This window comes from Morus notabilis, unplaced genomic scaffold, assembly GCF_000414095.1.
Source record: "Morus notabilis unplaced genomic scaffold, ASM41409v2 Scaffold468, whole genome shotgun sequence".
Taxonomy (NCBI): Eukaryota; Viridiplantae; Streptophyta; class Magnoliopsida; order Rosales; family Moraceae; genus Morus; species Morus notabilis.
This window is the reverse complement of record NW_010361121.1, coordinates 84,550-98,603: the sequence shown is the minus strand read 5'-3', so window position 1 is coordinate 98,603 and position 14,054 is coordinate 84,550. Positions and strand designations below refer to the sequence as shown.

Genomic DNA, 14,054 nt, shown 5'->3' with positions numbered 1-14,054 from the left:
CAAAATGAGAATTTTAGAATTATGGAATTCTAAAATTAAATACTCAAAAAATAATTAATTGAGAATTAATTATTATTTAAATAATGTGATTGTTTAAATTTGAATTTGAATCATGAACATAATTTAAATTTATCCTTTTAAACTTATTTGATAAGTTGTTCAATTTAGAATTCAAATTAATTTAAGTTTGACTTAAATTCGAATTTGAATTTGAATTTAAATTAGACTACAGGATAAATGATGATTTTCTCTTCCTTTCTTATTTGCAATTGGCGCCACACACAGGGATAGGAATCCCTAGCATGGCCGGCCACAATAGATAAGGTAGAGGAGAATTTTTTGTTCAAAATTCAAACAGGAGAGAGAGATTTGATTCATTCTAGAAGTTGGACTTCTACTCTATAAATAAGGGATGATGAAAAATTGCGCGGGATGAATTTTTTAACCTAATTTTTTAGGGCTAGCCGAATTCCCTATAATAGAAAGAGAAGGAAAATTTTTCTCCCAAAAATTCCACATCGTGCATGCGTTGGTGTTTGTGGAAAATTTGAGTGTTCAATCAAACCCGGTTTAGTCTCGAATGTACCCACACACACGTCTACGTGGAATCAAGGAATTGACGTTGAAGACTTTGGTTTTCTAAACACAAAACTTGGAGCAAGGATTGTTCGAGGTCAAAGAATTCAAGTTATCATCCGAGTCGGCTCCAAGTATTTTTCCTAATTGAGTTCTTGACATATAAATTAATGTGATTAATTTATTCGTGCATAAATTAATATAATCTATAGAGTATCTCAAAAGTTTTATGAAAATTTTTGTTATACTTGATCCGCCTCCCCACCACACTTCCGCATCCGAATTCGATTCGGTTACCAACATAATGATCTATCACAGTTTACGCCATCTTTGGTGGAATCTGAACACCTTAGATGTCTTAAGTTTGAGAAAGGCCTCAAGAGCTCTGTGAGAAGACCATTGGTGGCTTGGAGAATCCAAAATTTCCGGGGTTTGGTGGCTGCTGCTACTAGGGTGGAGCAGGATAGCATAGCTTATCACCAAAGCAAAGAACTAGCTGGATGAGTTTCAGCTTCTGACGAACCATCTGCTTCCGGTGGGCCACAGTGGAGTGGTAGAAGGAACCGCAACCAGGGACAGCCTGGTGGGGGAGTGATTAGCGGTGGCAGTAGTTTGTTAGGAAGTGACAGAAGTGCTCCATACGGGCCTAAGTGTCACCATTGTGGGCAGGTGGGCGATATTAGGAGGAATTATCCTAATCGGCCGTCGGCTCAACAAGCCCAAAGTGACGCTTCATATAGTTAGGAGGGGCCACCACAGTATATACCACCCTATCGGCCACAACAGATGCCATACCCCCTGTGCCAACTTATCAACCACCTCAGTATACACAATTTCGGCCCCAAGCACCGAGACCGGTACAACCACCTCCGCCACAACAATATAGGCCAGGAACCCAACGGCCTAATGTTGGTGATAGAGGGAAAGGGAAAGTGCAGGGGCAAGCTTATGCCCTGGCAGGAGGCAGTTCGGGAGGTCAGACCAGCAACGCGGTGGTTGAGGGTATGATTTTAATCTCTCATTCTTTTGCCCACGTGTTGTTTGACACAGGTGCCACACACTCTTTTCTATCAAGTTCTTTTGTTCAAACTTTAAACCTGAAATCTAAGAATTTAGAAGTCCCGATGACTTTAAACTCCCCACTGGGATGTGTGGAGGTATTGAGTATGTGTAGATCGTGTGAAATCACGATTGGGGGTGAGCGATTGAGAGCTGATTTGATTATCCTTCTGATGAGTCTATTTGACGTGGTACTCAGAATGGATTGGTTGTCGAAGTATGGTGGTATTGTTGATTGCTACCGTAGAAGGGTGACTTTGATAACTAAGCTGGAACAGTGATTTCTTATGAGGCAAATACGAACCCAGTCTTGGGAGAACGACTGTTGAAGTACAATGTTGGGGGACGAAGGAATCTAGCATGTTTTTCTTCCCTTCTCACTTTTGAAGGTGAACCCGAGATAACTGGAAATAGTGCGGGAATTCCTGTAGCGGATGAGTTCACAGATGTATTTCCTGAGGATCTACCGGGGTTGCCGCCAGATCGAGAAATTGAATTCTGCATTGATTTGGTTCCGAGAACGACACCTATTTCCATTCCTCCATATCGGATGCCTCCGGCGGAGATGAGAGAATTAAGGAAGCAGCTTGAGGAGCTAGCAGAGAAGGGACACATCCGGAATAGTACTTCCTCTTAGGGGGCCCCGGCGCTATTTGTGAAAAAGCATGACAGATCTCTCCAGTTGTGCATTGACTACCGTCAATTGAATAGGGTAACCGTGAAGAACAAATACCCACTGCCAAGGATCGATGAGCTATTCGATCAGTTGGGTGGATCACAGTTTTACTCCAAGATTGACTTGAGGTCTGGGTACCACCAATTGAAAATTAAGGAGGAGGACATTCCGAAGACTGCTTTTAGAACTTGGTATGGGCACTTCGAGTTTCTTGTAATGCCTTTTGGGCTGATGAATGCCCCGGCGACATTCATGGACTTGATGAACCGTGTTTTCCGGCCGTATTTGGATCAGTTCGTAATTGCTTTCATTGACAACATACTGGTTTACTTGAAGACTTGGGAAGAACATGAGTAGCACTTGAGAATTGTTCTTCAAACTCTTCGTGAACACTAGTTGTATGCTAAGAACGAGAAATGTGACTTCTGGCTGACAGAAGTGAAGTTCCATGGGCATGTAATTTCAGGACAAGGAATCTCTATCGATCCTTCTAAGATCGAGACTATGCTACAGTGGGAAAGGCCAAAGAATGTAGTAGAGATTCACAGTTTCCTCGGACTTGCAAGGTACTATTGGCGTTTCGTGAAAGACTTCTCGAGTATTGCTGCACCGATGACTCGGTTGACCAAGAAAGAAGTCAGATTCCAGTGGGACGCCGAATGTGAAAATGCTTTTCAGGAATCAAGGGTCAGATTGACAAGTGCACCAGTCTTGACTATTCTTGATAATGAAGAACCATATGAGGTGTATTCTGACGCCTCCGGGAGTGGCCTTGGCTGTGTCTTAATGCAAAGGGGACGCGTGGTAGCGTACGTATCTCGCCAATTAAGACCACATGAACGGAATTACCCCAGTCATGATTTGGCGCTGGCAGCGGTAATATTTGCTCTGAAGATATGGAGATGTTATCTCTAGGGAGCAAAGTTTCAGGTCTTTTCTGACCATAAAAGTCTGAAGTACTTGTTTACTCGGAAAGACTTGAATCTCAGGCAAAGAAAATGGGTGGAGTATATGGAAGATTACGACTTCACTCTGCAATATCATCCTGAAAAAGCTAATGTGGTGGCTGATGCCCTTAGCAGGAAGACGACGGGGACTCTAGCGTCATTAGCTTTGGAAGATTGGAAAAAAACTGAAGTGGTGAGTGAGTATGATCTTCAGTTCTACAAAGATTATAACCAGGCTATGGTGTATAATATGGGCTCTACATCGGATATTGTGCAACAGGTTAAGCAGAATCAATTGCAAGATCCACACCTCCAAGGCATCTAGATTCAAATCCAGAATGGAGAGCAACTCGAGGATTGGAGAATCCGAGAGGATGGAGCCTTGTATTTCTGCAACCGCCTTGATGTTCCTAAGGCGGATGAGGTAAAGAAGATGATTCTGTGAGAGGCTCACAAATCGAAGTTTGCTATACATCTAGAAAGTACAAAGATGTACCAGGACCTGAAAAGACAGTACTGGTGGAGAGGCATGAAAAGAGACGTTCGTTAGTATGTTTCAGAATGTGTGACTTGCCTCCGGATTAAAGCTGAGTATCAGAAGCTAGCAGGAGAGTTACAACCTCTTCCTGTCCCTGGATGGAAATGGGAGCACATCACTATGGATTTTCTTATGAGGCTACCGAGAACCGAGCTAACGCACGATGCCATCTGGGTGGTGGTCGACAGGTTGACGAAGTCCGCACACTTCATACCGTTTCGTGTGACGTATTCTCAGAAGATTCTATCAGAATTGTACCTGGAGCACATCGTGAGACTACACAGAGTGCCACTATCTATCACGTTCGATCGTGATACCCGCTTCAATGCAAGGTATTGGAGGAGTTTTCAGGAAGCCATGGGAACAGACTTGAACTTCAGTGCATAATTTCATCCTTAGACTGATGGGCAATCTGAAAGAGTAATTCAGATTCTGGAGGATATGCTTCGTGCTTGTATTCTGGAATTTGGTGGAAACCGGAAAAATACCTGCATCTTACTGAGTTTGCGTACAACAACAGCTATTAGGCCAGTATCGGTATGGCACCGTTTGAGGCTCTCTATGGTCATCCTTGCAGGTCACCTGTTTGTTGGTTGGAACCAGAGGATCGACTGAGTACTGGACCGGAGGTCATTCAAGAGAACAATGAGAAGATAGCCGTGATTCGAGAACGACTGTTGACAGCTCAAAGTCGTCAGAAAAGCTATGCTGATAGAAGGCGTAGGCCTTTGGAATTCCAGGAAGGCGACTTTGTTTTGCTAAGGGTTTCCCCACGCAAGGGAGTTGTTCGGTTTGGTGTGAAAGGGAAACTTGCACCAATGTATGTGGGACCATTCCTGATCGTGCAACGAGTCAGAATGGTGGCTTATCGGTTGGCTTTACCGCCTGAATTATCTCACGTACATGACGTGTTTCATGTCTCCATGCTTCGGAAATGTCAACTTGAGCCAGAAGCTGTAGTGCAGTGGTTTGACGTCCCGATACAGTACGACGCGTCATACGCTAAGGCACCAATTCAGATTCTTGACCGAAAGATAAAGAATCTGCGTCATCGTGAGATCCCGTTAGTGAAAGTATTATGGCAGCACCATGGAGTTGAGGAAGTGACATGGGAGCTTGAAATGACGATGCAGGAGCAGTATCCGCATCTGTTTGCAATTTGAGGTAAGCCTTAATTTCAGAGACAAAATTGCCTAAGGGGGGTGGAGCTGTAACACCTTAAAGAATTAATTGGGATTAATTGAGATAATTAAGAATTATTAGTGTGCCTAATCTAGATTTATTAATTGGTTTTGATTAATAAATGTTTCTGACGTGTAATTTAGATAATTCTAAGGCATTTCAATATTCTCAGTAATTTTATTTTAACCCAGAAGTGTGTATGAGCGCATTTCTGGACTGTTTTTTTTAAATGCTGGTACCTATCTATTTTCTTTTCTCTTTCTTTTCTTCTTTCCTTCCTTTTTCTTCCTTTTTCTTTTCCTCCCATGTCTCTCTCAGACCCTTCCGTCTCTCTCTCTTCATTCTCTCACTCTCTCTTCATTCTCTCTCCCGTTTGCTTCAAAATCAACCGGATTTCAAACCAAAGGAAAGTTTCAAAGCGTTTTAAACGTCAAGAGATGAATTCAAGGTAAGATTTCTGAAAAACCTCTCTTGAATCTCTAGATTTTGGATTCTAAAACTTATTTTTGGTTCGAAACGAATTTTTACGGATTTTGAGTAAAACTAGGGTAGAAATTGGAGATCTCGAGTTCTTTGGACTTGTTTTAGGACCTAGGACCCGGATCTAGTGATTGTCCATTGAAATATTTTGGTTTGGGACTGGATTTGCAGGTTTTCAAACTGATTTCCGTGAGTTTTCTCGCACTGGAGTTCTTCACCGGTTGACCGATGTGGTCGACCAGACTACACTAAGGCCACCGGTCGACCGCTCCGGTCGACCGGACTGCTCACCACCGGTTGACCGGTGGTGATGCACTGTTCTGCCACCGGTCGACCGATTGACACGGGATTTGACCATGTTTGTCCTGAAATTGCTGTTTTGACCCCTGTTTTCAGGGAGAACCCAAATTAGCTTCATTTGGGGACTTGAGATAAGTGGATTAGCATCTTTAATCCTTGTTTTGAAAGTGAAAATCCTTGGAATGCTAATTTGAAACATGAAATCGGATTAGGGCACACTAATTGAAAATCTGGTACATAATTGAGATTGGATTGCTTTAGGAATAAGAATTGATCCTAAAGTGTTGTCTTGTAGCAGTGATAGCTGAGGATTCAGACTGAGTGGCTGGAGGAAGCGGAAGCTGAGATAGTGCACCGCTAGCCACAGGTTTGGTAAATTCGAGGTAGGATTTCTATCTCTTTTCCATGTGAGCCTATTTTCAAAAAGGATTTCTGCCTTGGAAATGTTTTAAAGAAAGGGGTTGGTTTGCGAAAGAAAAACTCTTTAAAAACCATGGCTTGTTTAGTAATGGAACCTCATGGCTTGCCCAGTCATTGGGCCCGCGGCTTGAGTAGTTCGTGGGGTCATATTAACGATTTCATAATGTTTAATGATTGATTTCTTAATATAAGATTATTTTCAAAAAGGATTTCTGCCTTGGAAATGTTTTAAAGAAAGGGGTTGGTTTGCGAAAGAAAAACTCTTTAAAAACCATGGCTTGTTTAGTAATGGAACCTCATGGCTTGCCCAGTCATGGGGCCCGCGACTTGAGTAGTTCGTGGGGTCATATTAACGATTTCATAATGTTTAATGATTGATTTCTTAATATAAGAGATCTTATGAACCGGTAAGAATATATTGCTGTAAGCCTAAATAGGATACGGAGAGTGCACCTCGGGGGCAGAACCCAAAACTCGGTCCGGATAGGCAAGGCACTTGGTAGGTGAGTAATTTGTACTAATTACTTGCTGATGCCTGTAATACAGTTATTTTTAGTTATATTTCTTTTGTGAAAAAGGATGTGAGGTTCCGGCTGCCTGTCGGAACTGAATGTCTTATTTTATTTACTTATTCATTTATTTATTCGTTGCTCATTTATTATTCATTTAATTATACAATCATTTCAAACTATATCCTACTGGGCCTTTCGCTCACATTTTATGTTTCAAATGTATTAAACCCCTCCCAGGAGATTCTATGAGCGGTGCACAGTAGCTGGATATTTGCTACGGAGTAGCTAAGTTGTGCTGCTATTGGAACAAGAGAGGACTGTGTTCACCCTCTGACATAAATGTAAGGAATCGAGAATTCTGTAAACTCATGTAATATTTGGATTTACTAGACTGTGGTTGATATCGGTTGTAATTGATTATTTACATGTTCATGTATGTACAATGCCATATAGCCTGTGGGTGGAGCCCTGTGTGTTGTCAGAAGCTCGAGATTTAGAAATTTATGTTATATTTTAATGGAGTTAAGTGGGGCTCATTTGAGAATCTGCTTTATTAATCCCTAATGGAGCTCCACGTCACCCACCCCGTTTGAGGGGGCGTGACAAGAATGCAACGAAAGAACAAGAAGAAAGAGTAAGAAGACTGCCGGGCACACACGTGGGAATGACAACAAATGATAAGAGAATACAAAGACAAAAACATTCAATGAATTGGACGAAATAGATCCCGAAGAACTTGTTCTTCCTTATCTTTTATATGTCATAGTTAAAAGAGCTGCATGTCTACCTTCAAAGAGTGAAGCTATCGTTTAGAACTAAGAACCAAATATTAACTGACAAATGGTTAAATTGTACCCAACACAAAAGAGAATTGTTAAAATCAACAATTTTTTTAGTTCCCTAAAGGTATAAGCATCGTTATGTTTGTATCCTTTAAAGTCTTCAAGAATAAGTGAACAAAAAATTATTGTAGAAATGAATAAATGCCAAATACATCATGTAACGTAGACATAAGGCAATTCAACAAACAAAGAATAAGTGAAAAAGAGAATGGTACCTTGTTCAGTACGTCGCTTTTTATCAAAATCCGCCATAGGAATAGCAAATTGGAAAAAGTTCACAATTTAGAGAAGTTAACCGTTGAATTGTTTGTCTAACTAATATTTGAGAATCTAGAACCAATATAAGAAAAATAATAACCCTGAATTGAAGAACATAAAATAAGTCAAACAAAATACAGTTCATTCCTTAGTACCCAAAATAATACAACAATAAAAGGTCAAATAACACTTCAACTTCAAAATTAAAATAAAAAAGGGAAAAAATGAAAAAAGGACCAAGAAAAGCATCTGTATGTCTTATGTCCATCTAATACCAACTTGTAGGTTGTGCAGAATGTTTCATCCAACCAAAAGAAATACAACAAAAGTAGTTAGCTTCACCCATCTAACATATCAAGCCAGATCCATCAACATTCAAAACAAAACCATCACAGTAGGTCTACGATATTGTAACTACTCAAATTTATGAAACATGCTCCGATAAAATCACCATAAGAACCATGAAAATAGAAGCACTAAACAAAGGTACACAGAGTACAAAAAGGAAAAAACAACGTAAGTTTCTAACAAACAAAAAAACATAATAACAAAAAAATAGAATCATAAAAAAATAAAGAATCGATAGAAATGATTCAAACTGAAGTTCATACTCATAAAAAAATATAATAAAATAAAGAAAACAACAACAACAACACAGAATCATCATGAAATAATTTCTCATTTATCACATACCAATCTTTTTTTTTTCTTTTGCTATGCAATCAGCAGACAAGGAGATAATTTCAGACTGACATATAATCTGAGAACCCAAGAGTGAAAGAGTGGCTAGGGTACATTTAAATCCAACCTAGTTTTCCTTCCTGCGGTCGAAAAAGGAGAAAAAGAACACCTTGCTTTCCCTAAAAAAAACACAGTAAGTTCATAGAAGAAGATGAAAAGTTGTAAAGACAGATGGAGAAAAATTAAAGGGCGAGAGAGTGTGAAAGTGAGACTAACATCATTTGAAAGGCAAGAGATGGCGGAGTAATGAATCACTGACGGCAGCGGTGATCCTAAAAAACATGGAGGAGAGAGTTACAGTTTGAGAAAATTTTATGGGACGTTTGGAAGGGGGATTCGTACCATGATTCGAATCATGGTTCGTGACTCGCTACAGTATTTTCTCTCACAAAAAACACACGTAAAACGAGAATGGTTCTGAATCATGATTCTGAATTCATGAACCAAACGTCCCATTAATGTTTTGAGTCGGATATGGAGGAGAGAATGTTGGGAATAGTGTTCTAGAAGCATGAGATGTAATAGGATATTTATTATTTAATTAATAAAAGAGTTTATTCATCATTTTATGTGCATATATTTATGAATATTTTATGAATATCAAATAAAAATTCTGTGATTATTTATGTAAAGTTAAACATAGTATATAAGTGTTATATACGAGAGGATAATGTTTAAGGATAATAATAAAAAACATTGTTCATAATAAATTTAATTAAAGTTTAGAATCTTTAATTAAAACATTATTAATACATGTCATTCCCATTTAGAGTGGAACGGTGCTATCTGCACTGTTAATATGGTGAGATATTGAATGAGTGTATTTCGCATAATGAGACTGTGTGGAACAGGGACACAGACACAATATGAATTTCTAATAATTTTCGTTAAGCATAGAAATTCTAATTGAGTCTACCGATGGTCATATATAGAATGATTTTAATCCTGGGTTCTTAACAAACTCCTATTTATGGATTTGTGTTTTTTTATTTACTCGATACGGATTCCGAGACCCTGAATCCTATTCCTTGTATTTTGGATACATGATGAAGTAGGTAGCCGAGAATGTTATTATACGAGATGAAATCCATTCCTTCTTAAGAAAGAAGTAGATAAATAATTCTCTTGAGTGTTGATTCAGTACTTGGATTAGTAAGAGCGCTCTGGTTCATGAATGTGTTTTATGAATCACTATTCATTAGATAATCAATGGTACTCAAGGATGAAGATATAATTAGAGAGGTTAACGGATTCTACCTGACTCCAATTATGAATTATTTATGGAGGATTGATCTACATGTAATGACTATATCAAATAGACACTTCACAATTTAGAAGTAATTAATGTCTATAATTTCGAGAGTTCAATTCCAAGTTTATAGTGGAGTAACTATTGGAATTAATAGAATTAATTAATTAATTAAAGTGTTTAATTAATTATTAATTTTATTGGAGCTCGGGATTATAGGTCCATTAGTCCACGCATCGTCCTTGTAATTCTACCAGACACAAAGGACAAAATGGAAATTTTAGAATTACGGAATTCTAAAACTAAATAGTCAAAAAATAATTAATTGAGAATTAATTATTATTTAAATAATGTGATTATTTAAATTTGAATTTGAATCATGAACATAATTTAAATTTATCCTTTTAAACTTATTTGATAAGTTGTTCAATTTAAAATTCAAATTAATTTAAGTTTGACTTAAATTCGAATTTGAATTTGAATTAAAATTGGACTACAGGATAAAGGATGAGTTTCTCTTCCTTTCTTATCTGTAATTGGCGTCACACACAGGGATAGGAAACCATAGTATGGCCGGCCACAAGGGATAAGGGTAGAGGAGAATTTTTGTTCAAAATTCAAATAGGAGAGAGAGATTTGATTCCTTCCAGAAGTTGGGCTTCTACTCTATAAATAAGATATGATGAAAAATTACGCTAGACAATTTTTTAACCTAACTTAGAGGGGATGGCCGAATTTCCCATTATAGAGAGAAGGAAAATTTTTCTCCAAAAATTTCACATCGTGCATGCGTTGGTGATTGTGGAAATTTTGAGTGTTTGATTTAACCCGTTTTCAAGGAATTGACGTGGAAGACTTTGGTTTTCTAAACACAAGGCTTTAGAGCAAGGATCGTTCGTGGTCAAAGAACTCAAGTTATCATTCGAGTCGGCCTCCAGGTATTTTTCCTAATTGAGTTCTTGATATATAAATTAATGTGATTAATTTATTCATGCATAAATTAATATAATCTATAGAATATCTCAAAAGTTTTATGAAAATTTTTGTTATACTTGATCCGCCCTTCCGCCACGCTTCCGCATCTGAATTCGATTCGGTTACCAACAATTGGTATCAGAGCGGTGTATAGACAATATTAATTTATTCTTCGATTATTTGATAGTCAAAATTAATATATTAAATATGTGATATTTAATTATGTATGTATGTGATGGGTAGCCACTTACATTTATAGATGTTTATATTTAATTCATGTTGATGAATGTATGGATAGTAGATTTGGTCGTTAATTATATGGTTCCATGGATCGGTTATATTCATTCATTGATAAATTATTTGTAATTTAATTCGGGATTAGAATTATTGTAATTTTAGGTTTTGAGTAGAATTAGGGTTTTGATTTTGAATCAAAGAGAGGCCTTGAAGATCAAATTTGAAGCCTTTGAAGATGCCCAGAAACTGCTCAGAAAATTTTTAGAAATCGCCCAGAAAGCGCGCAACTGCGCGGGGCCATGGCGCGCCCCAGCGCACTCCTGCGCGTGCCCAGCGCGCGGCCTAGCGCACGTCCACAGCGCGCGAATAGTCCGCACGGGCGTGCGGTCAGACCACGCGTGCGCACGCACCCAGGCACACGGCTGGCGGCCCAGATCCAGTAATTGGTGTTTCTGAAACCCTCGTAATGCGTGCCGATAGACCTGAAAAAGTTTCAGACCCCAAGGAAGGTGAAATCCGACTTGAAGACAAAGAATGAAGCCGAAAATAAAGAACTCAAGAATCGAAGACCCGTTGATGTAACGGAAGAATATAATTATTGTAATTATTTATTTATTCCTTGAGTTGTAATTTATTTTTCCATGGGACCCGGTCAAATCCATCTCATAAGTCGATTGCATATATTTATATTTTGTGTTGATAATTATATATTATATGTTCATGCATATAACATGCCATATAGATATATTGTGCCTACTCATATGTTTCAAAACATGCCATGCATACACGCGCATTTATTATTATTTATTTTATTTATTATAAAAGGGTTTTAGAAAAATAAAATAAAATAAGAACCATGCGCTAAAATCGATTTGATGTGATTAAATTGATTTAAGTTGCAAAATTGATTTACAAAATAATGTTACATGTGAAATTCAATTTAAGAGTTAAATTTTAGAATTTCACATATCTGAAAAATAAATTGTTTATTTTTCGATTTGAAAACCATGAGATGTTTCTTCAAATAAAATACATATTTGAAAATAATGAGTGGGAGAGGATTGTATGACAATACAACCCACGGTCTCTATCGTTAGTTCAACACCGTGAGAGTCGAAAGGGGCTTCGCGGCGGCATCGATTCCGCACTCTCTACAGAAAGTGTTCTTTCGGATCAATAACAAGGTTGACTTTCTAGCGATAAGATTCAAGGATGTATTTCCGGTTTGACCTACCCTACGGCGGCACTCCAAAGTTAAGTCTGTAAAATCTGAAACGATGGATTACACTCATAAAAATATAATCAAATTGTTGATCATATTTTTGACCAAAATTAACGGTAATTAATAAATATGAAAATATGAGATATTTTGATTGTATTTATTAATTGAGAAGGTCTCGGTTCAATTTGTGATATTTTGACCTACCCTACGGCGGCACTATATTCGTGGTAAATTAGATTATCGTTGGCACCTAAAAATTAAAACATGATTTATGTATTTTTCATGTGCATCATGCATCATATTTAATTGTGCCTAAATTCACATGTTTTTGATATTCATGCGTATAAAATGATTAGATGAATATTCTACTTAATTCCAGCAACATGTCAAATCATATTATCACACTACTTGCGACTAAAAAACTAGACGGTGATAACTACGCTAAGTGAAAAAGTAATATGAACATACTATTGGTCTGCGAAGACTATAAATTTGTCATAGTAGAGAAATGTCCTCAAGAACCCGCGTCTAATGCATCTAAAACCTCGCAGGATCAAGGCCAACAACAACGCAAAGTGCTATATGTTGGCCAACATAAGCGATGTGCTTCGCAAGAAGCATGAGGAGATGGAGACTGCTTATGAGATAATGGAGTCTCTAGAAGCCATGTTCGGCGCTCGTTCAGAAAAGGCTCGTTTGGATGCTGTCAGGGAACAATGTAAATTGGATTTACTAGTCCTTGAAACATGTTTAGTAGAAGGTGATACCTCGGCCTGGATAATTGATTCAGGAGCAACTAATCATGTTTGTTTTTCTTTACAAAGTCTTAGTTCTTACACTGAGCTAGTCGATGGAGACTACACGATGAAAGTGGGCAATGACGCAAGAGTTTCGGCAAAAGTAGTGGGAGAAGTTAGACTTCATTTTAGGAAAAATAAATATTTAGTTATGAACAATGTTTATTTTATTCCAGACATTTGTAGAAATTTGATTTCTGTGGCTAAGTTATTCGAACAACTATTTAAAGTTTATTTTTATAATGAATTTGTTCATATTTCTCGAAATTGTTTAAATATTTGTTCTGCACGTCTGGATGATGGTTTATGTTGTATAAAACCAATGCCAAACTCATTGCTTAATACTAAAATGTTCAGAGTTGCCGAACCTAAGAATAAAAAGTAAAAGATTTCTCACAAAAATAACACATATCTGTGGCATCTTAGACTTTGTCATATTAACCTAAATAGGATTGAAAGATTGGTAAAGGATAGTCCTTTGCGCGAGCTAACTGTTAGCGAGCTTCCGGTCTGTGAATCTTATCTGGAAGGTAAAATGACCAAGAGGCCTTTTACAGCGAAAGGAGTAAGAGCTACATAACCCCTTCAGCTGATACATTTAGATGTATGTGGACCGTTAAACATTCAAGCTAAAGGAGGTTACGAATATTACGTCACCTTTATTGATGACTATTCGAGATATGGTTTGTTGGTCTCCGGATCGAATCCGGATGCGGAAGCGTGGTGGTACGGGGAAGGGCGGATCGTGTATAACAAAAATTTTCACAAAACCTTTGAGATACTCTATAGATTATATTAATTTATACACGAATAAATTAATTTCATTAATTCATTTATTAAGAACTCAATCAGAAAAAAATACCTGGAAGCCGACTCAGATGATAACTTGAGTTCTTTGACCAAGAACAGTCCTTGCTCCAATCTTTGTGTTTAGAAAACTAATGTCTTCCACGTCAATTCCTAGAATCCACGAAGACGTGTGTGTGGGCACACATGAGACAAAACGGGTTACAATAAACACTCGAATTTTCACAAACACCATC

General features: G+C 37.9%; 1 protein-coding gene across 1 annotated transcript in view; it reads left to right on the top strand.

The window, feature by feature from the left end:
- The window catches only part of LOC112091674, a 5,974-nt gene extending 1,015 nt beyond the window's left edge, over positions 1-4,959 (top strand). Inside the window, exons 2-8 of the mRNA XM_024165872.1 lie at positions 2,025-2,258; positions 2,778-2,877; positions 3,301-3,414; positions 3,539-3,682; positions 3,985-4,128; positions 4,374-4,695; positions 4,783-4,959. Coding sequence (XP_024021640.1) covers positions 2,025-2,258; positions 2,778-2,877; positions 3,301-3,414; positions 3,539-3,682; positions 3,985-4,128; positions 4,374-4,695; positions 4,783-4,959 — 1,235 coding nt within the window. The remainder of the gene's footprint in view (positions 1-2,024; positions 2,259-2,777; positions 2,878-3,300; positions 3,415-3,538; positions 3,683-3,984; positions 4,129-4,373; positions 4,696-4,782) is intronic.
- Positions 4,960-14,054: the final 9,095 nt, after the last annotated feature.